Raw genomic sequence first — 23,422 nt, forward strand, 5'->3', positions numbered from 1 at the left:
CTCCATTTGTTTTAATATTGTGACTGTGTAATGCCCTGGCCAAACTTCAGGGGACAGGTGAGAATAGGACTTGACTTTTTTAAGAAATATTTCAGCACCCATACATTTTCTAGAGAGCCTTCTAGCCAACATATCAGCATTGAGGGCTGGAGGCAGGAGCTCCAGGTGAGGCTGTATAAGAAACTGCCTACTGTAAAATCCCCAAGATTACAGAAAAAGGATGTATAATTTCATAAATGTGAAGATATTTTGATTGATAAAACTTTTTAAGTGTCATTGTAGTTTACAGGTCCTAGCTGCCCTAAACTAAATGCAACTCTTTTAGAATTTCATTTGTTACTTTATTTCTGCAAATAGCTCTTTCACAGTATAAAGCAACACTTAATGTTTAATTTTGCACTCAGTCGTTTCCACTGTAACCTTGAGAATCATGTATGAAAGAATGTGCAACTTGAAATTATCTCATTGACTACAAAGTTTGTGTATACTTTATGCTTTCAGTTTCAGTACAGATCTTTTCTCTGTTCCAAACTAATTAGTTGAGGAGAATGGATGTTTTGTTTCATTATATACTGAGCATATTTTGACTAACTTTACCATAAGCAACCATTTACTGCTTAAATTGTAGTAACAAATATGAAAGAATACACAACAAGATTTTAAGCTTGGCAATCAGTGAATGAGTTAGTACTGTTTTAGGGTTATGCATGTCATACTGATTGCATGAAATGAAGGTGTGAATGTAAATCTATTTGAATATCTCCGTGTCAGAAGATAAGGTGGAACAGAGGCTGGCAGTTGACCCATCATGCCAGTGCTGGCTTTTTGACGTGACTGCTTAGTCTCGCTCTTTTCACACAGACCTGCAATTTTCTCCTGTTCTGCGTGATGTCTCTATTCAATGAACTGTAATTTTGCTTTCCATGCAATAGTTGGCGAATAGTAATCCTTTGTTTTCCTTGCATTAGATACCTTTTAAACGATGTATTTGTATCCTTGGTTTTCTGTGTTCTTATCTGATTATGTACTACTTGCACACGTTGTAAATTTTTTGTGCATTTTTGACACATTTTATTTGTTTTAGGTTTATATTTTAGGCATTTTGAAGAATTCACTCAAGATGCCATCAAAATAAAACCAATCCCAAAATACATAACATCCTAAAAAATGATTCTTTCCAATTGTTTTTCCATGACATTCCTTCTGTGGTCAGAAACTGAAAATAATTTGAGGAATTGTTACTTAAAAAGGAACCTCTTAAGGTTACAGATCAGTTACTTTTTTATTATTGAAGCAAATCACTGCCTAAATTTTAGGCGTAGTCTGGTTTACTTGAAGTTTTGACTCTCAAGAATTACTTAATGTACCATCAATCTTATTTATAGAATCGCAAACTTTGCCTAGGTAACTTGAATAGCAACCCCTCATGATGTAACAGGTTTTTCAACTCTGGACAGCACCAAGATCAGGTTCACTCTAGGTTTGATTTCTTTCTCAATTTCTTTTTGACTTGGTGCTAGTGTTGCATTTCATTGGTCTTTAATAGCCTTGGGCTCTGCATTTAAGGGTGGATGCTGTGGTCTGGGAAGTGGTCCAGAGGAGATTTACAAGAATGACCTCAAGTATGAAGGGCTTGTCATATGAGGGGTTGTTGAGGACACTGGGCCTGTACTTGATGAGTTTAAAAAGATGAGAGTTGGAGGGGTGGGAGAGATTCTCATTGAAACTTGCAGAATACTTGGAGACCCAGATAGAGTGGATGTGGAAAGGATGTCTCCACTGGTGGGAGAGACTATGACCCAAGGGCATTGCCTCAGTGTGAAGGGAGTGAAGACCCTTTAGAACTGAAATGAGGCAGTTCTTCAGCCAGAGGGTGGTGAATCTGTGGAACTTGTTGACACAAGACTGTGGAGGCCAGTCGTTGAGTGTCTTTCTTTCAGCAATTCTTAAGTAGTAAAGGGATCAAGTGTTTGGGAGAGAAGGTATACAAGTAAGATGAGACATCTCAGCCTAAATCAAATGATGGAGCAGATTTGATGGGCTGAATGGCCTAATTCTGCTCTCTTATCTTACATCCTGGTTTGCAGGGTGAGGAGAAAGAAGTGACTAATGCTGAAACCACTCATTGTTATACTCCATCTTGATTCATAGAATTAAAAGTCACAAAGAGACAGTTTATGCCATAATAGCTGTGTTAACCCTTTGAGATTCATCCCATTTGTCTGGTTTTCCTCTGAAAAAACATCCCTGTTCAAATCTTAATTCAGTTGTCTCTTAAAAGTCATTTTTTTGATAATGCTTGTACTACTCTCTCTTGCTTTGCATGCCATGACGTTATAACTCTGTAAAAGTTTTTCCCCTTGTCCTTCTGTCTTTTTGCCAATCATCTTAAGCCAATGGAAATAACTAAAATAGAAAAATAAAACTATGCAAGACCTTCAAGATTTTGAACATCTTTTAAGTCTTCCCTTTCCTTTCTCAAGTGAAAGGAATACACTAATCTCGTAACATGTTGCAACACTATCTTTCTTCATACCGTTTTAATAAATTTTCTTTATGCCCTCGATAAGACCTCACCATCCTGCATGTCGTGGGATGATTGAAGTTAACTTGGTAACCCTGAAGCCTAATCTGAGAGTTACGTAATGCTTGGACATTGGTTCCTGTTTTATATTCTATATCTGTATTTGTAAACCAAGGAGATCCCATAGACCTTTTAAGTGGCCATGTCACTTGTACTGTCCCCTTCAAAATTTCTGTACATGGTGCCCAGGCCTCTGCCCATTTCGTCAGTGTTTTTCTGAAGCCTGGCCCTGTATCATCTTGCCCGGCTCTTACTGGGCTTGAGCTTTGCAGATTTTGAGATTATACTGTGAATCAGTCTAAGTCGCAATGTAAATGACAAAACAACAGTTCCATTGCTGTGATTTGATGCACAACAACACACTTCTTTCAGCTTTGATAAACAACCATTCACTACCACACACTGTTTCTTGACTTGAGCCAGTTTTGTACTCCTGTAATAAGTGCCCCATTAATTCCATGGCTTCAACCTCCGCTTGATTTGTTGTGTTGCTGTAATTGTCTCCTCCTATCCTCCCACTGTCCTAAAGTTGGTTATCCAAGTTGCCACTGTTTGATCCATGTATGAAAAATTCTGCAAATTCATCTGACATCAGCCACCAGAGAATTAAGCCCACTATGAAATGATGGCTTCACAAGAATGGAGAGAATATTTAAACAAATTTAAGTCTTTTGATTTCTTTTTGACTTTTGCCACTCATATCTAGCATCTGGGTATACATTGTTCAAACCTGTAACTATTTGAATGTGAGACATTTTTGAATCTTTCGTTTACATTTACATTTCAATAAAGACCTGAAGTATTGGTTTTCTTAACATGTAATGATATTTTTGATTGAACCTTTCAGCTAAAGGTGAAACAGTCCTGAGTAGTTCAATTGCATTTTGAAAATCAGCCGTTTTATTACGTCAAACTTATTGTATTGATTTAAATGTAAAGCTTTTTATGTAGGTGACTGCTTTGACTAGCTTTTAAAAACAAATGTTTTACATTCTGTTCTTCCAACTGAATGACTGATCACCACAGGAAACAGTCGAAAATTAATTTCTACATCTTGAAGCTAGCTTTGTTTAGTTCAGAAGTGCATAAAGCATAATCAAGAGAAGAATAAATATCTAGTTCTTTTTAACACAAACAAAGATTGTGCAAGGTTTTTGCTCCATTGTAACTTAAATCTTTAGTGGCTTCTGTGATCATTATGGTATCTGGTCCCTGGATGGAAGCTTGTATAGTAACATCTTTATCCCTTGCAAAATGCGCCTTTGGAATTCTGAAGATGAATTAATTCACCTAAATGGGTGCTTCATATGCACCTTAGACTTTAATACCAATGATTAGTTAAAACCAGGTATTTTGCAGTGCAGTGTAGTTAATGCAAGATTTTTTAAACCAGTAGGGCTACTGATTCTCCCCCCCCCCGCCAACGCACCCTCAATGTTGCACTCTAGCTGTAAATGCACAACATGATTTGTATTTATAGACTGTTGCAACTTTCCAGTGTACACTTTGTATTCTCTACAATGTAATTAACTAGTTTTCAGTTGCTAATTTCACCAAGTAAACCCACCGCATTTTAGATGTGGTGGATCATTTTTATCTTGAGCTGATTAAGATTGACCAGCATGGGTCTGGGTGCTGCTGGGGGAAAAAAAACACCAGCTTGTGACATAGCTGACCCTCTGCTCATTTCAAAATGTTTAATATAATTGAACCAGCTTCATAAGTTTATAGAAGCATTTTCCCTCCTTTTGGCAACAGTCTGCATTTCTATTTGCATCTCCACCTTTTCTGACACCACTGTTACAATTTTGAAAAACGTTAATATCAGGTATGATCTAGTCCTCTAGAATTATTTTCAGAATTTTGCACTAACTTGTTGCCTACTTGTGACTGTTGCAAACATATGCACTAGGTAATGGAATGATGAGAGTAGTAAAGTTTTTGGCTTTTTTTGAATTTTGTGGTATTTAATTTGTCATGTTCAAACTGAATATTAATATATTTAATTTCATGAATATCTGAATGCTTCTGGGTTATGAATTTCTCTGGAGTTATCCCTCCCTGAAGTCAAACATTGAGTATATTTAAAATACCAGACCTTGAATAACACCCAATGTCTGCTGTCCCTCGCAGGTTCTTAACTCCATCCAAACAGATCTCTCACGTTATTCTTCCAATCTGAGATCTTTGCTTCCTGATTGTAATGATTCCATCCCTCCTTATTAGCATGACTTACCTCTTCTGCCTGGTCTGGCTTTCCTAAACATCAAATATCTTTGAATAATTGCTTTCCAGTCCTGGTCACCATGTAGCCATGTTTCTGTCAATGCCGTTAGATATATTGCATATCTACTGGTTCCTTTAGAACATCTACCTTTATTGCAAATGATTATTCAGGTAGCGTGCCCTTAACTTGGACTTTTTGACATTATTCTGTTTTCAAGGCAGACTATATCTTCAAGTCTCTCTGGAGGTTATTTGACTTCCTGTTACCAACTTCCTTCTAATTTACCCCTGAGGTTATCCCCTCAGGTTCCTCCCCACCACAAACTGAATTTGAAAAACAGCACTAGAAAATCTGTGTAGGTATCCGTTCCAGTCCTGTGGAGGTCTCAACTGCCCCAGAACAGGTCAAATTCTACAAATCTGGTGCCCCTCCCCACCCTGTCCAGTTGCTTATTAAATAAATCAAACCACCTACTTTTAAAGCTCGCTAGAATGTGGCATTGGGAGCAATCCTGAGGTTACTGCTGTTGTCCCACTTAATTTCCCTACTAACTCCCTGAAATATGCTTTCAGGACTTCATCGCTGTTCGTTCCTATGCTGGTCATGCCAATGTGAACTATGATTTTTGGCTAATTCTCCCCCTTCCCTGAAGGATGACCAGGTGTTCCATGACCAGTTTAAACCTAGCGCTAGGGAGGCAACATAGTCACATTTGCCATGGAAATGCTTGTCTGATGTCTCTGTGGTATCCTCTGTTGTTCTTCCATCCTTTGTTGTCCTCCCCAACTAAGTAGTCCATTAGTGACATGGGCTTGACTTTAGCACTATGAATCTGACTCAGTACTTGACAATGACCCTACGAGAGCTTTCTTGTAATTTTGACTTGTTTAATCTTTCTTTAGTCCTTTTGTATAAATGGTATATCAGTAAATTAATTCCTGGAATTATTTTCCTATGAAACATGTTATATTTAAATGATGAAATATCCCAATATATTCTGGTCTACTAACTTAGCATTGGTAAGACCACATTTGGAGTAATGTATACAGTTCTGATTATCCTGCTGTAGGAAGGATGTTAAACTGGAAAGGTGAAAAAAGGATTTGCAAAGATGTCACCAAGAGTGGTCAGTTTGAATTGTAAGGAGAGGCGAAACAGGCTGCAACATTTTTCCCTGGAGTTTAGGAGACGGGTGACCTTAGGGGTTTGTAAAGCTGTTGAGGGGTATAGATAAGGTGAGAATAGCCGAGGTCTTTTCTCCAGGGCAGAAAAGTCCAAAACTAGAGGACATAGGTTTAAGCTGAGAGGGGAAAGATATAAAAGGCACTTAAGGGGCAGCTTTTTCAAAGAGGATGGCGTATATATGGAATGAGCTGTCAGAAGTAGACGCAAGTACAATTGCAACATTTTAAGAGGTACGCTGGTGGATAGGAAAGTTTCAGTTTTAGGAAATCTGTTCAGCATAGATGAGTTGAACTGCAGGGCCTGTTTCCATGCTGTCTGACTCTAAATTGAGTTCCGATTTGCCACTTGCTCTATACAGATTGACCTATGAAGGGATTTGAACCTGTTCGCAACCCAGGGACTGCCTATTCCATGTATCGTTCTAGGATTCATATTCTAGCAAGGATTTGAACACATTAGAGAGAGAGTGCAAGAGCAATTTGCAAGAATGGTTCCAGGGTTGGTGGATTTCAATTTGGGTAGATGCAAGAGGTTTAGACTGTTTGCTCCTGAGTGAAGGCTAAGTGGAGATCTAATAGAAGATTTCAAAATCATAAACAGACTTGATAGAGTAGATCAGTAGAAACTATCCCAAAGTGTTAAGAACCAGGTGGCACAGATTTAAATGGATTTGTAAAAGAAGCGAAATGTGAAGCAAGAAGATCCTTTTCTCTGAATCCAGAAGGTCTTGAATAGAGTGTTTGGAAGATGGGAAAGGCAAGTTCATTTGAGATATTTGGGGTGTATTGGATGATTTGGCTACAAATGGGAGAGGTTATAGGGAAAGAACAGGAAATTAGCACTAGATGGTTGCCTGCGCTGTAACACTTGACTATGTGGTTAATGCACCTTGAAACTGGTTCCATGCATGACTTTAAAGAGCCGTGGACTAACTTGTAATATGGACAAACATTCTCTTTTCTAGGGGAGCAGTTCAAAGTTGAAACGAAAACGCTTGCACTGGATTTTGGAGAAGGAACTGAAATTTACAAGGTTATTGAGGCTGGCCTGGATGGACTGGAAATTGGCATTCTTGGTAGGTACCCTTGAATAAAGTAGGTAGAATTCCTGCTTACAATCCTCGAGCCTCAACTTGCACTATTGCATGTACTTAAAAACAAATGTTTTCTGACTTCTGAAAAGCAGAATGCTGCTCTAATTCTGTAAGAGGGAGGGATTTAACATTGGATATTATGCATGCTCGTGAATCTTGTCTGTTTGTTTGCTCTGGGGTACAGCAAGCCTCCACACAGCAGATACTCGTTTGTTTCACTGAAAATTGGTGTTGCAATTCCCTACATTCCCTTGCTTTGAACTTTTTTGAAAAAAAATTACTACTTTTTAATGCCAGCTAAGTAATGTTTACTGAGTCCTACCTCCCATTTAGTCATCCTCTGACTCCAGTTGAACTACATTTCCTTTGAAATTTTCACTATAAAATATTGGTTGTTGCACTGATTTACCACTTTACTTGCAGAGACTTAGTTTGCAAAGGATTTGATGCAGCAGTTTTATTCACTTTTGTTTTTCATGGGTGTAAGACAATTTAGTTGGTATGTTTTTGTTTTGTTACTTAAGGTCTAGGTGGAGGAAATCTGTACAGGGAAGGGAGAAAAGAGAATAGAGTGGAAAGAGGTTGTTTTTGAGGAATGCAGTTGAGAAATAAACGGATGATCACTCCACCTGGGGGCTATTCCTTTGATACAATTTAAGGAGTCAAAAAGAGCTAATTTGCAGTGAACCTGAACATGTAAGACCAGTGTTCTGAGATAACAAAGTGTGGAGCTGGATGAACACAGCAGGCCAAGCAGCATCTTCGGAGCACAAAACCTGACGTTTCGGGCTTCGACCCTTCATCAGGAAACGCTTTTTCTTCTGGAAGGTCTAGGCCCAAAACGTCAGCTTTTGTACTCTGAAGATGCTGCTTGGCCTGCTGTGTTCATCCAGCTCCACACTTTGTTATCTCAGATTCTCCAGCACCTGCAGTTTCCATTAACTGAGAGCAGTGTAATGAGAAGGCTTTATCCCCATTGAAATTCAGGTAATTGATGTTAGTGTGAAGGGAAAAGAGAAGGGAAGAAACGGGTATAGGAGAACTTTGGTGACCTGTATGGTCTTGGTTTTGCTAGGAAGGAGACTTTGCTGGATGTGGTGCTGGTGGAAATGATCAAGGTGGTCTAAGTATCTTTGAGGGGATACTTGGATAAGAGTGATCATGCATCAAAATTTGTTTTTTGATTAAAAACAAGTGCAAGGAACGATTAAAGTAGAAATTCTAAGTTGGTAGAGGGCTTGCTTCAATGGGATAAAAAATTAACTAGGGTAACTGCAATCAGACTGATGGGAGTGAGGTGTGATATCAGTAGAATAGTGGGTAATTTTAAGGTTTTTCAGTTGCACCTAGTTACTTTCCAGCAACTAAAACCAGGGTTTTGTTGATGACTAGATGCAGAATATGAAGAAATGGAAAAAAGGTGCATGATGCATGCAGGGTGAATTTTTCAAGTGAAAACCAGGCTAAATATAACAAGTTGAGGGAGGTGAAGTTGAAATTAAGGTTGGCAGAAATAGAATATTTGAATGGAATCACAGTTAAAAAGAAAGTCAAAAATTTTCAACTGGCTTAAATAGTGAATGTGTAGGAAGAAATAGATCCTATTAGGGAGAAAGGATAATGTATGCTTAGAGGTGCAGGGCAAGACGAGATTTATGTTTACTAGGGAGTGATCCCTGGAATGATCTCTGCAGAAGCTGAAAGGGAGTGGAGAGAAACCTGTCTGGCGATGGCATCTCCACTGGACTAGTCCGCTTAGGATCATTTGAATGCAGAGGCTGGTGGGCTGGGAAGTGAGGAACAGAAAGGAGGACACTATGATTTGGGGGTGGGGGGGTTTGATCCTGACCTGCGTTTATTAATGCCCATGGGTCATTCTAGCTTTGCTGATTAATGCCATGAGTAGCAGGGCAGGAGACTAAAGTAAAAGTGGGGGGGGGACAGACTGTGTCTAGCAGTCACAAATCAATTAGTTTCAAAATGATTATGGTAAAGGATAAGCCTTCCATAATATTTTTTAATTGGAGTAAGGCAAATTTTAATGGTATGAGACAAGAGCTTTCAAGAGTTGGTTGGAGTACACTGCAGGTAAAATGTCTGACAAGTGGAAGGCTTCTAAGACCATGATAATGAGAGGTCAGAGACATTATGTTCCTGATACAGTGAAGTGTAAGGCCGGTAAGATTTAAGGAACAATGGATAAATAAGGATATTGAGGCTCTAATCAAAAATGAAAGACAACCTTATTTTAGGTATAGATGACTTGGTTCAATTGACTCTCAATCATAAGAGTGTAGGGGCATTCTTAACAAAGAAGTCAGAGAGGGGATATGACATAGCATTGATAGATAAGGTTATCGATCATCAAAAAAGGTTCTACAAATACACTCCGAGCGGGAGGGTAACGAGAGAGGGAGTATGGTTTCTTAAAATTCCTTTTAAAAGTCCTTTTTGTGTTGAACCCCGGGGTTTGGGAGGGATACTAAATGAATACGTTTAGCATCAGATTTTGCTGTGGAGAAAGAAGTGGAGTTTAGAGAATGCAGAGAAAGAAATTTTTGATGTTTTAAAAACAGTTCACATTACAGAAGAGGTGGTTTGGGAGGTCTTAGAATATAAAGTTGGATAAATCTCCAGGACGTGATCTAATGAAAATTGTAAGGAGGAGGGGAGTAAATTGTGAGACCTCTTGCAGAAATATTTGCATCATCTATAACTATAGGTGAGGTGTCTGACACTGGAGGATGGCTAACATTGTACCTTTGTTTAAGAAAGGTTGTCAGGTAAAGCCAGGGAAGTATAGACTTGTCTGACTTTGGTTGTGAGTAAATTGTGGGAGGTGATTATAAAAGATTTAAAGGAAAAAATTGCTTCGGGATAATGGATTTGTGAGGAAAATTGTCTCAAACACAATTGAGTATTTTTGAGGAAGTAATTAAAATTGACGGCAGAGCAATAGATGTTCATTTGGATTTTGGTAAGCCTTTGACAAGGTTCTACGTGGTAGACTAATGAGTAACGTTAGGTCATGGGATTCAGGGTAGGCTTGCCAACTGGATACATAATTGGGTTTAACAGCAGGAGACAGATTGGTGATAGAGGGTTGCTTTTCAGTCTGGAGGTCTATCACCAGTGGTGTTCCACAGGGATTGAATCTGGAATCTCGTTTCTCAGTTATATATCATGATTTGGATGACAGTGTAGAAGGCATGGATAATAAGTTTGCAGAAGATGCCAGAATGGTGGCATTGTAGTCAAGAAAGAAGGTTTTCTAAGATTACAAAGGGACCTTGATCAAATGGGTCAACGGGCTGAAAAATGGCAGATGAGTTCAATCTGGATAAATGAGGCATTGCATTGTAATGCAACGAACAAATGTAGGGCTTATACAATAAATGATAGGGTGTTGGGTGTCGTGGAACTGACCGGTGCAGGTGCATAATTATTTTGAAGTTTGCATCACATTTCGAAAGGATGGTTGAAAAGGCATTTAGCACACTCTCATTTATTACTCAGTCCTTTGAGTTTAGAACTTGGGAAATCATGTTAAGGTTGTACAGGACGTTGGTGAGGCCTCTCCCTGAATACTGTGTCCAGTTATAAGCAGAATGTTTTTTAGCTGAAGAAGGTTCAGAAGAGATTTATCAGGATGTTGCTGGATATGGAAGGCTTCAGTTATAAAGAAAGGCTGAATGGGTTGAGACTTTAACTGGAATATGAGGATGAGAGGCGACCTTAAAAGTTTACAAGATAATGAGTTTACAAGAGTTAATGATGGTATTCTTTTCCCCAGGATAGGGGATTTCAAGACTAGGGGCACGTTTTTAAGGTGAGAGGAGAGAGACTTTAAAAAAGACATGAGGCAAATGCTTTAAAGATGGTTCTTGTGTGGAATGAACTTTGAGGAAGTGGTGGGCAATGGATACAATTGCAACATTTTAAAAAAACATTTTGGTAAGTATATGTAAAGGAAAGTTTTGGAGGGATATGTTGAAGGTGGTGGATGGAATTTCAGTCAAATGGGCTGCTCTGCCCTGCATTATTTTTTGTTGGAGCTACGCTTATAGACCACATCAAACCCCGCTTCAGATTTGATGATGACATAGGGTCTAAGCTAACTTTTATCTTAAAGACAAGTGTAAGATGCTGTGTTCCAGATGTAACTTGATTGGTTACACTATTTGGCTTTAAGCAAAGCACACTTTATTCTTATCACCAATTAAAATACAAACAAAAGAAAGAAGAATTGGTATAGCTTTAACTCTATTGGAAAATATAACAGAAAAATAGATTATTGAACTACTAAAGAGCAATTGTTCCAAGTTGTTAACATCCCACAAATATACCCTTGGCAAAGGCAAATTGGGTAACATATTGTCTTAGATATGCACTGTTTCTCCATTCGAGGAGGAAAAACACCTAAACCTCTGGTAGAAGCAGAGGTATGGCTGCTTCCACAACCAACTTCAAAGCCCTAACAGCTACTGAAAGCTTAACTTAAAACCCTGGTTCTGTGACAGCCTGAAACACCCATGCTGCTTCTACTGTTCCAACTTTTAAAAAAACGAAATAAATCAATGACCCTCAAGCTCTTTACTACTTTGGCTTAGAGATGGCTTGGCACTTTTGGCTGAAAACTGCTGTTCAAACAAAAACCCAGGACAAAATACACTTCCAAAGCTGTAGTGCTGTTGCAACCAACAAACGGGGAAATATTCTGTCACATACCTGTGAATGTGCTTCTGCACGATGGAAGAATGGAGAGGTGAGTTAGTACTTTGTTAGTCCTTTCACTACTTTTTTTTCTTAGTTTAATCTACAACCTTATGTGAGCTGCAAGTTTGTGCAGCATGGTGGGGGGGGGGTGAGACTGATGTGGCGGTGAGAAAGGTCCCTGACATCGATGGTAGCTATCCTGAGTGGAGGGAGACCAGGGACATGCAACTTGACAAGGGGCCATGACAGCTGGTGGTGAGGGTGGGAACGTGCAGCCCGAGGTGGCTGGCGGTGGCGAGGGCAAATCCTTGTGAGGAGCGCAAGTGCAGCATGGCCAGGAGCTTATGGACTGTGGTGTTGAACTTTTAACAGTTTCTTTTTAACCTGGCTTCTTTACTTTCTGCTTTATACCCAGGAATCTGTACCCAGATACCTTTGTACCTAAGATGTACACTAAGTGGAGACTTGTAAACTTTTCACTGTATTCATGTGAGTACATGTGACAAAGCTAATTCTAATTGTCGCATAATTCCTAGCCTCTGACCTGACCTCCTGTTGGAGTCGCAATATTTGTATGGCTGGTCCAGTTTGGTTTCTTGTCAATGCTGACCCCTTGGGGCTTCAGAGATGGAAACAGCATTGAACGTAATGGGATTGATAACCAGATTCTGTCTTGGAGATGGTTATTGGCTGGCACTTCTCTGGCATGCACGTTACTTGCCACTAATTAGCTCAAGTTGGAATGTTGCTCAGTTCTTGGTGCATTTGGATATCAACCGCCTTACTATCTGAGGAGTCACAGCTGGTGCTGAACATTGTGTTCACCACCTCTATCATAGAGTGAAGGTCATTGATGAAGCAGCTGGAAATGATTGGCCTTGAATATTTATCTTGAGGAGTTCCTACAGAGATGCCCTGGAGCTGAGATGGTTTACTCTCTAGCTGTGAATATTAATTCTGAATAAGATTACTTTAATTTTGACTCGACTGCTCATAATCGGTGATTCCTGATTGTGCAAATTGCACTTAATTTTCAGAAATGAAAGTCCTAGCTTCATTTAAATATTTATTGAAAGACCTATACCAGCTTCAATGCCTGGAGCCTTATTTAAAAAGGATTTGTAATCTAACTGGCATAAGTAGTTCTCCTTTATCATCTTTTGTAGAATCATAAAATCCTAAGTGTGGGAGCAGACTGTTTGGCTCTCCGAGTCTGCACTGATCCTCCAAAGAATGTCCAAGCTGGACCCACTGTGTATTCTTGCATTTCCCACTGTGCCTGCACATCCCTGGACACTGGGCAATTTAACATGGCTAATCCACCTAACCCACCCACCTTTGGACTGAGAGGAAACTGGAGCACCCAGAGGAGGCCCCCACAGATGTGGAAAATGTGCAAACTGAACGTATATGGATAGTTGCCCAAAGGTGGATTTGAACCTGGGTCCCTGGTGCTCTGGGGCAGCAGTGCTAACTGGTGAGCCACCATGGTGCCCTTTCCTTCTCTTGTTTGTTTTCTTACATCACCTCAACCTACTAATTTTTTTGACTTTCCATATGGAATCTTTTTTCTTTTTTCCTTTTTCCCATTTGCATGGGGTCATTTCTTTTGCATACCCTACTAGTTTGATGCTTTTGTCATATGTCATTTTGGGAGGGGAAAAAAATTATGCTTTTTGCCCAGATGGCCACTGGGGGTAGCAGCTTATATTGAACTCTGACTTTGTGAGAGGTAGGTACAGTGCATCTTTCAAAGTTGAAAATGTTAATTGTAATAAAGCCAATTATCACCAGGATCCCTTTATTTAAATTTTATGGTACTGAGAACATCCTGCTAACCCATATGCACAGCTTTTATTGCTATGGGTGTACACCAGTAAGGAAATATTTATTACTAAGTTGTATATCTTCATAGAAATTCCCCATTCTTGCAAATATTGTTGAACTAATGAATAACTATAAACAAGTCCATGATTTTCTTCCTGCCTGTTAACAATGCATAGAGCTTAAAAACAAAAGTCAATTTATTTGTATTAATTCAATTAAATCTTTATTTCTGAAAAAGAGAAACATGCTGTTGAAGATTTTTGTCTTGCACACCTCAGGACAAACAACAATAACATTTCAAAGGGAACAGCAATTTTACACTGAGGGAATTGGGTTCAAAGTCTAGCATTCTGGCATCAATCCTGATTGAGTGCAAGTGTAGAATGCTTGTCTCCTTTCCTTTATTCCTCTTTTTTTCTACATTACCAAGCATCAGTTTGAATCTTTAGTAAAATTTTGCATTAGGAAACTATGATGGAGTTCAATGTAGTCTAATATGCTGTTTTAATTTTCTGCAGTGAACAATGTGGGAATTTCTTACAACTACCCAGAATATTTCCTGGATGTTCCTGATCTCGACAACGTAAGTATTCTAATTTTAATTGGTTTTTTTTTGCTCTTGCCTTGTCCTCAAATGAGAGTTAGAGACTGAATGACCCATTGGATCACTTTCTATAGAACAGTACAGTACAGCACAGTACAAGCCCTTCGGCCCATGTTGTGCCAACCTTCTATCCTGCATACCCAATGTTTTGCTATCTTCCATGTGCCTACCCAAGAGTTGTTTAAGTCTCAAGTATCTGACTCTGTTACCACTGCTGGCAGCACATTCCACATGCCCACCATGCTCTGTGTGAAGAACCTACCTCTGACATCTCCCCTGTACCTTCCTCCAATCAACTTAAAATTATGCCCCCTCACAATAGTCATTTCTGCCCTGGAAAAGATTTTCTTTATCTTTTGGGGTGCATTCAAGTCCATTTCAAATTGATGCATTACAAACTTGCTCTCCATACCACCCCACAGCATGGACATAACTGAGGTTAGTATTTGTCTTTGTATCTTGTGTTACCTATTCACTTAACTCGATGTTTATTTCTACTATATGGTTAAGTTCTGGACAAAACATTTACATCTTTTGCATCATAGGGCGGCTCAGCGGTTAGCACTGCTGCCTCACAGCACCAGGGACCCAGGTTTGATTCCACCCTCTGGCAACTGTCTGTTTGGAGTTTGCACGTTCTCCTTGTGTCTGTGTGGGTTTCCTCTGGGTGCTCTGGTTTCCTCCCCCAGTCCAAAGACGTGTAGGCTAGGTGAATTGGCCCTGCTTAAAATGCACATAGTATAAGGGATGTGTGGATTAGGTGGGTTACAGGGGGATGCTCTGAGGTTCAGTGTGGACTTGTTGGGCCAAAGGGCTTGTTTCCACACTCTAGGGATTCTATGATGTATTTCTTAACCTCCCCCAAAGTGCAACAGAAAAATACCTTTGAAAAGCAAAACACTGGATCCTGTAAATCTAGTAGTAAAGGCTCAGCCTATCAGGCGGTATCACTGGGGCAAAAGACGTAATGTTTCAGATTGACCATTCATCAAAACTGTTTACCTCTACAGATGGCGATGGATTGCTAAAATTTTCCAGCATATTTTTTGTACTTAACTTGAAGTACTTGCTCACTGAGGTGGAACAGAATATGAATTTCAACTGCTTTATTCCCATTGGGTGAACATACACAACTTTCAACCAGAACTTTTTTTCTCAATGTGGCTTTCATCTTATAAAATTGATGGTGGGGCCCAAGGGAATGTTGCTGAACAAACAGACCTAGGGCTGTGGAAGTGTAGTTTCTTAAAAGTGGAGTTGAAGTTAGGCAGGATACTGAGGCAGCGTTTGGCATGCTTGCCTTTATTGGTCAGTGCATTGAGTATATGTGTTGGGATGTTATGTTGTGGCTGAATGGGACATTTGTCCCTGTTATGGGAAAGATGTTGTTAAACTTGAACAATTCAGAAAAGACTTAGAAGGATGTTGCCAGGATTAGAGGGCTTGAGCTGTAGGGAAGAGCTGAATAGGCTGGGAGCTTATTCTGGAGCATCAGAGGCTGAGGGGTGACCTTAGACGTTTATAAAATCATGAGGGGCGTGGATAGGGTGAATAGCCAAAGTCTTTCTCCTAGGCTAGGGGAGTCTAAAGCTAGAGGGCATAGGTTTAAGGTGAGAAGGGGAAAGATTTAAAAGGTACCTGAGGGGCAACATTCTCATGTTTTATGGAATGAGCTGCCTCACGAGGTGGTGAGGCGGTGCAATTAGACATTTAAAAGGCATCTGCATAGGTATGTGAACAAGAGGAGTTTAGCGGGATAGGGACTAAATGCTGGCAAATGAAACTAGATTTACGTAGGATAGCTGGTTGGCATGGGCGAGTTGGATTGAAGGGCCTGCTTCCTTGCTCTATAACTCTGACTCTCTGGCTCTATTTGTGTAATAGAGAAAACAATGAATGTTTTGTACCCACTTCACTGTCATATTGTTCTGCCATATTTTGTCCCTATCACGGCTTTTTGATACTCACTGCTTTTGTTACTGTTTAGTTTTTAAAAAAAAAACTGTACTCATTTATCCAGACTTCGCTATCTTTTTACATATAGACCAGCAGCTTACGAAAACTACAGATGAGATATTTTTCAGTACCCAGGAAAGCTTAAAAGATTATTGGGGAGGAAAGAGGGCATTCCAAGAGCAGGGCCAATCAATCTTAAAATGAGATGTCAACCTCCTGCAGCTGCAACATGGCGATTTGCCTACAAATCAGCAGAAGCAGTTTGCAACAAACAGGGCTAAACAATCGCATTATCCAAAAGGTCAAATTTAAGCTCTGTAGTCCTGCCACATCCAGTTGTGAATGATCATGGGCTGTTACACAATAGAAGGACAAGGTTCCACAAATATCCCCATCCTCCGTAATGAGGAAGACCAGCACCACTAAGGTAGAAGCATTTCCATCCATCTTCCAGCCTGAGTGCTGAGTGATTTATCTCGGTCCCCGTCCTGATGACCCCAGCATCGCAGATGCCAGTCTTCTAATTTTAATTCATTTCACATGATTGTAAGTAATGGTTAAAGGCACTGGACACTACAAAGGTTAGGACTTGACAGCATTCCAGCAATAGTATGAAAGACTTGTGCTCTTGAACTAGCAGTACCAGTCGCCGAGTTGTTCCAGTACAGCTGTAACACTGGGATCTCCTGATATTGTAGAAAATTGCCCAGTTAAGACCAGTAAGAGATAGGAACAGAAGTAACCTATTCAACCCATTGTCTGTTCCATCACTTAATGAGATCATGGTTGATCTGAAGATCCTGAACTCCTCCTCCTTCCTGCCTTTTCCCCATAACCTTTGATTTGCTTACTAATTAAAATTCTGCCTCTAACCTTGAATATACTTAACCAAGTCTCAACAGCCCTCTGTGGTAAAGAATACCTCAGATCATAACCCACCGGAAACAGGACAAAGCTAACTCAGCCAATTACTGCTGTATAGTTTTTTACTTTCGATCATTAAGCAGCACTTGCTCAAGAATAAGCTGCTTGCTAACCTAGTTTGGGTTTGACCAGGGTCACAAAGCACCTGACCTCTCAATGGCCTTCGTCCAGGCAATGACGAGCTGATTTTCAGAGCTGAGATAAGCGTGATTGCACTTGACCAAGCATGGGATCAAGAAGCACAGTAAAATTGGAATCAATAGGAATTTAATGGGGAGGTGATGGCCTAGTAATACTGGACTATTAGTCCAGAAACACTTATGTTCTGGAAGCTGAGGTTTAAATCCCATCACGGCAGATGCCGGAATTTGAATTCAGTTTTAAAAAAAGATCTGGAATTAGGAATCCATGCTGATAATTGGGAAAAACCCATCTGGCTCACTTTCAGGGAGACAAATTTGCCATCCTCACCTGGTCTGGCCTTCATGTGACTTTAGACTCACAGCAATGTGGTTGACTCTCAATTGCCCTCTAAAATGATGTAGCCAACTCAGCTCAAGGGCAGTGAGGGATGAGCCAATAAATGCTGGCCGGCCAGGGATGCCCAAGCTCCGTGAGACAGTTTAAAAATTGGGGGGAAATGCTCCACAACTCTAAGTTGCTCCAAACCTGTTGCAAAGGATGTTGGGGGCTGTGGATGTTGGAGGTCAGTCACCTGAACTCCAGTATGTTGCTGCTATCTTCAGTTGCTTCATCAATAACGTTTGCTCCATCAGAAGATCGGAAGTGAAGCTGGTGACCGGTCCTTGTGTTTCATTCTTGGTGTCTCAAATATTGAAGCAGTGTCCATATGAGTCTTGATCTGGATGACATCAGGCTTGGGCTGATAAATGGTAAATGTCTATATCATGTGTCAGGAAAGGACCGTCTCCCCAAAGAGAATTTAAGTGGCACTGCCATTGAATAGTGGCACAGTGATATCACTGGATCAGTAATCCAGAATGCTAAATGAATTTTTGGGGATGCTGGCACTGGTTTAGATCCTACATGGGCAGCTGCTAGAATTTAAATTCAATGAAGAAAATGCTGGATTTGAAAATTGGTGTCAAGTATTTTGACCATTTAGAAATATTTTTGTTTTTGATTTTGTTATTTATTATAATAATGGAGGTTGACCCCCCCCCCCCACAACTAAAATCAAAACAGAGGAGCAGTTTGCCTACAATCTGTAAAAGGAATGTGAAAAGTGGTATAACCTGCTTTTCAGCAACTTCATTGGGGAAACCAAGCGGAGGCTTGGGGACCGCTTTGCAGAACACCTCCGCTCAGTTCGCAACAAACAACTGCACCTCCCAGTCGCAAACCATTTCCACTCCCCCTCCCATTCTCTTGATGACATGTCCATCATGGGCCTCCTGCACTGCCACAATGATGCCACCCGAAGGTTGCAGGAACAGCAACTCATATTCCGCCTGGGAACCCTGCAGCCATATGGTATCAATGTGGACTTCACCAGTTTCAAAATCTCCCCTTCCCCCACTGCATCCCTAAACCAGCCCAGTTCATCCCCTCCCCCCACTGCACCACACAACCAGCCCAGCTCTTCCCCCCCCACCCACTGCATCCCAAAACCAGTCCAACCTGTCTCTGCCTCCCTAACCGGTTCTTCCCCTCACCCATCCCTTCCTCCCACCCCAAGCCGCACCCCCAGCTACCTACTAACCTCATCCCACCTCCTTGACCTGTCCGTCTTCCCTGGACTGACCTATCCCCTCCCTACCTCCCCACCTACACCCTCTCCACCTATCTTCTTTACTCTCCATCTTCGGTCCGCCTCCCCCTCTCTCCCTATTTATTCCAGTTCCCTCCCCCATCCCCCTCTCTGATGAAGGGTCTAGGCCCGAAACGTCAGCTTTTGTGCTCCTGAGATGCTGCTTGGCCTGCTGTGTTCATCCAGCCTCACATTTTATTATTTCAGCAACTTCTGGTGGGCAAATAAAATAAATCCCTGACACTCAATCTAAAATCCACAAGTAACTATTTATCTATCTAACTGTGTAAAAGTGAACAAATTGATTAACTAAACTATTAACAAACAGAATAAATCCCTTTTAACACTAACCGTTACCAAATACAGCAAGGTTCTAGTGGTATGCTGTTCCAGTAAATAGAAGCCACCCAATCGTATTTAGTCTCTGGAAATTACAACCAGGTTACATTCCTTTCAGAACATGTTTTGCCTTCTCCGCTGATTTCTTCTGTCAGGACATTAACTAGCTGTGCCAGTGTTACCATTGTTATTTAGATAGTACTTTCTGTAAGACAGAGGAGGCTGAGAGAGCCAGCACTTCTCTCTGGAAAGCCAAGGACCATCAGCTCTGGCGGATGACAGCTAGCTTTGGGGATCTTCATCCGATTGTCCCCTTTTTATATTCTTGATGTATCAATATTTCTTTGAATAGGATTGGTTCTACGTTGTCAAAACCATCAGTTTTAAATTTAATATGTTTGTGGTATCTAAGTACCTGATTCAAATTGATTTGGCTAAATTCAAAAGCCTATTGTCTCGGCCTGCTAACTGTATGGCCGTTTGATACAGTTGTTTCAATTTGTGTGCTCTGTGTACTTGCAAGCTTTCAAATTGCTGCTCGACGACATCCATTTTAAATCTCCTAAGCACAGAAAAAGTGCATTATTTTTTAAAGGGATCATGCAATCCTCCATTGCTTCAGCTTTTTGCCAACACCAAATTCTAGCTTCCTGCCTCCCAATCTACGAGTACTCAAGAACAAAAACAAAATTGCTGGAAAAGCTCAGCAGGTCTGGCCGCATCTGTGAAGGAAAAAACTGCGTTAACGTTTTGGGTCCGGTGACACTTCCTCAGAACTGTTGAGGGTCACCAGACCCAAAACATTAACTCTGTTTTTTTCCTTCACAGATGCTGTCAGACCTGCTGAGCTTTTCCAGCAATTTTGTTTTTGTTTCTGATTTACAGCATCTGCAGTTATTTCAGCTTTTATCCACATGTACTCTACCCAACTTCACAACATTATTAAAAACCCATCTGATTCATTACTACCTTTATTAGGGAAGGAATCTGTCATCCTCATCTGGTCAGGCCTACATGTGACTGATTTGGTTGATTCTTAACTGCCCTCAAATGGCCCTAGCAAGTTACTCAGTTCAAGGAGCAGTGACACGCTGACCTTGCCAATGCCACTGAGAACCCAAACAATACAGGAATATAGAAACATACAATATAAAATGCACCCCCTGTATCAACATCTGAAGGTAGCCATTAACTAGAAACTGAACTGGACCAGCCATATAAGCATTTCCAATGGAAGAACAAGTTAAAGGTTCAGAATTCTGAGTGAGTAATGCACTTCCAGTCTCCCCAGTGCCACTTCACCACCTGGAAGGCACATATCAGGAGTGTGATGGGCAACTGTCTCCTTTTCTGGATGACAACCGCCCCAACAGCACTCAAAGCTTGGCAGAATCCAGGTCAAAGCAACCCATTGGTTGTCAGACTATTCATCGCCTTCAATGCTCACTACTTTTACCAACGAGCAATGAAACCATTGTATATAACTTAAAAGATAATGTTGCATTAACTCACCAAGGCTCCTTCAACACCTTCCATTGTGGAGGGCAAGGGCAGTAGAAACAAGGGAATACTGCCACCTGCAAGTTCCCCTCCCAGCCACTCACCTTTCCAACTTGGAAATTTATTGCTGTTTTTTTCACTGTCACTGAATCATGTTGGATCTCCCAACACAAGGACTGCAGCCATACAAGAGGGTAGCTCATTACCACCACCTCTAAAGCAACTAAGGACAGGCAATAAAAGCTGCCCAGCCAGTAGTGTCCACATCCTATGAAAGAGTAAAAGCAAAAAATCTTCTATTTGCTGTGTTGTAGTAAGGTGCACGTTACATTCTTTATTCTCTCTTCCTCAATGTATTTGAGAGATTTTCCAAGTTTAATTCTTTCACGGTGCAATTGAGGGAAATACAGAACTATTGTAAACCTAACTATAAGTCTCCTTATGTGAGAAGGTTAAATTACTGCGTGCCTTCAGTTTGACTGTCATAAATGTGTTCTGTTTGAGCTGCTTTTTTACTTAATGTTTGCTTTCCCAGAAATAATTTTTGATTTGTACATTAGTTTTGATGCTTCCTGAACATAGAATAGTGAAACCCACTTAGAAGGCGCAGCTGATGAAATGGCCAGTTTATCTCTGATGGTCCAGCTGGTGGAACACATTCTGCTGGATGTGACAAATTGCATCCTTCTCTAGTGACAAAGTGGGGTTCTCCCCCGCCGATCCATCATTGCGGCTGTTGGTTGCATTCTAATTATAATTAGAGAATTACTGAGCGCTCTGGAGTTTTTTCTTGGAAACTCCTCCAGTAGTAACTGGCATCCTACCTCCTACACTTTGACTCATGATTGCAGACCATGACCACCCTATCTTCCCCTCCGATTTAAAGAACAAAGACAAAACAGCTGTCAGCCTGAATCGACTGAATTAGGCCTGAATTGTCAGTGCAAACACTTGGCATCCAAAGAAAGTCTAGATGCACTGTTCTTTAAAACAGTATACAATTGAAATGCACAACAGCTTCATAAAAATCGAACCACAACTGTACACGATGTATAACAGACCAACTTGTCTCCCTTTTGTTGGACTTTTGCTATGTAGGGAAATTAAGTAGGAGCAACTAATGGAGGTGCTGACATCCTGTAGAAGAATTTTATAAAAAAAAAATTACCCATCTTATCAAGAGTTCACCTTGATCTCTCAGCTTGTTCCATTAGTCTACAGCAGCAGCATTGGGGCAGACATCAGTGCATAAAGACATCAAGGGCAGCAGAAGCAATTGCAAAAATCAATGCCTATTTGGTGCTTTCTTTGTAAACTGGCTGTTATGCTCATTGTGCTGAACTTTATTCTGGACAGAATTCAGACGAGAATTTGTGTGTAACAGCACCCTCAAGTGGCAAAAATACAGAAACATGGCAGAAGAAGGTCGTAGCAAAACAACTACACTGCAGAACCTTCCTAAGATTCATAGTACAGCAATTTATCTTGCATTTTTTTGCTTACTATTTATCAAGTGTTGTTTCTGCAGAAATGTTCAGCTATTCAAAATTGTGAATTAACAAGTAAAACTAGAAGCTGTGTATTTTAGAGTTTGATTTTGCATTTACAAATGACAGGCATGTATTTCACATGACAAGAACTGATACTGTAACCAGTGAGAGCCTGGTCTGAGATGGCAATCTCCCACAATAAAAGCATCTCTGACCTGTTAGCAGAAGTTGTGGTTATTGCCTTATTTCAATTCTCCATAGACATGTCATCCATCAGAGTACCAGTGGCAGGGGAGGTTTGAATTGCCTTGAAGACTGTTCTGAGAGGGCTCACCAGTGCTGTTGCAGAATTGCCACGGAGTTTCAGGGTCTTCCAGGAGCAGGTAGTGTAATGTTGTAATTTGACACAATTCACATGGTCATTAAGAGCCCCCTTTGGGGTTGAGAGTTCATACCACTTGCTGCTTGGGAACCCTCCCCATTTCCCCCTCTGCTTGGAGAGACTCCTTATATATTTATAAGGTCCTGAGGCCAACACGCTGTACTGATCTTTCCTTGGACTTGCATTTTGAGAGGACAAGTAAAACATTACAGGAATGTACTGTTGAGGCTGCATAAAGCTCTAGTTTGACAGCATTTGAAATATTGAGCAGTTTTGGGCCCTATATCTACAGAAGAAAATGCTGGCTTTGGAGGGGTGTCCAAAATGGTGATCGTGGGAATGAAGGGCTTGCCATATAAGGAACGGTTGAGGACTCTGAGCTGTACTCAATGGAGTTTAGAAAGATGAGGTGGAAGCTCACTTAACTTGAGTTCAATGGACATTTTCAAAATTTGAAGTGGAACAAAACTGGGAACATAATCTGTGAGAAGGATAGTTTGGAACTTAAAAAAGGGCATTGACTAGTTGTTGAGGGTGTATAGGTAGCAGGTGAATTTCATTGTGGAGAAATGTAAAGTGATGCATTTTGGTAGAAGGTAAATAGATGACAAAAAACAGGTACTGTCCTAAAGGTTTGCATGAGTTGAGAGACCTAGTTGTAACTTTGCATTAATCATCACTGTGGAGGAAACAGGACAAAATGTTCATGCTTATAAAGGATCAAGAAAGAGGGCATAGATTTAAAATGATTTGCAGAGGAATTAGTGATAAAACATCTACACATGTTGAGTGGTTTGAACTTGGAGTGTACAGCCTGGAAATGT

General features: G+C 40.5%; 1 protein-coding gene across 4 annotated transcripts in view; it reads left to right on the forward strand.

The window, feature by feature from the left end:
* The window catches only part of LOC125459355 (very-long-chain 3-oxoacyl-CoA reductase-A-like), a 165,631-nt gene that overhangs the window by 76,723 nt on the left and 65,486 nt on the right, over nt 1-23,422 (forward strand). For all 4 annotated transcript variants that reach the window (XM_048545730.1, XM_048545731.2, XM_048545728.1 and 1 more), the window contains 2 exons: nt 6,961-7,071; nt 14,151-14,215. In XM_048545730.1, coding sequence (XP_048401687.1) covers nt 6,961-7,071; nt 14,151-14,215 — 176 coding nt within the window. The remainder of the gene's footprint in view (nt 1-6,960; nt 7,072-14,150; nt 14,216-23,422) is intronic.

The sequence above is a fragment of the Stegostoma tigrinum genome, chromosome 17 (genome assembly GCF_030684315.1).
Source record: "Stegostoma tigrinum isolate sSteTig4 chromosome 17, sSteTig4.hap1, whole genome shotgun sequence".
NCBI classification, from domain to species: Eukaryota; Metazoa; Chordata; class Chondrichthyes; order Orectolobiformes; family Stegostomatidae; genus Stegostoma; species Stegostoma tigrinum.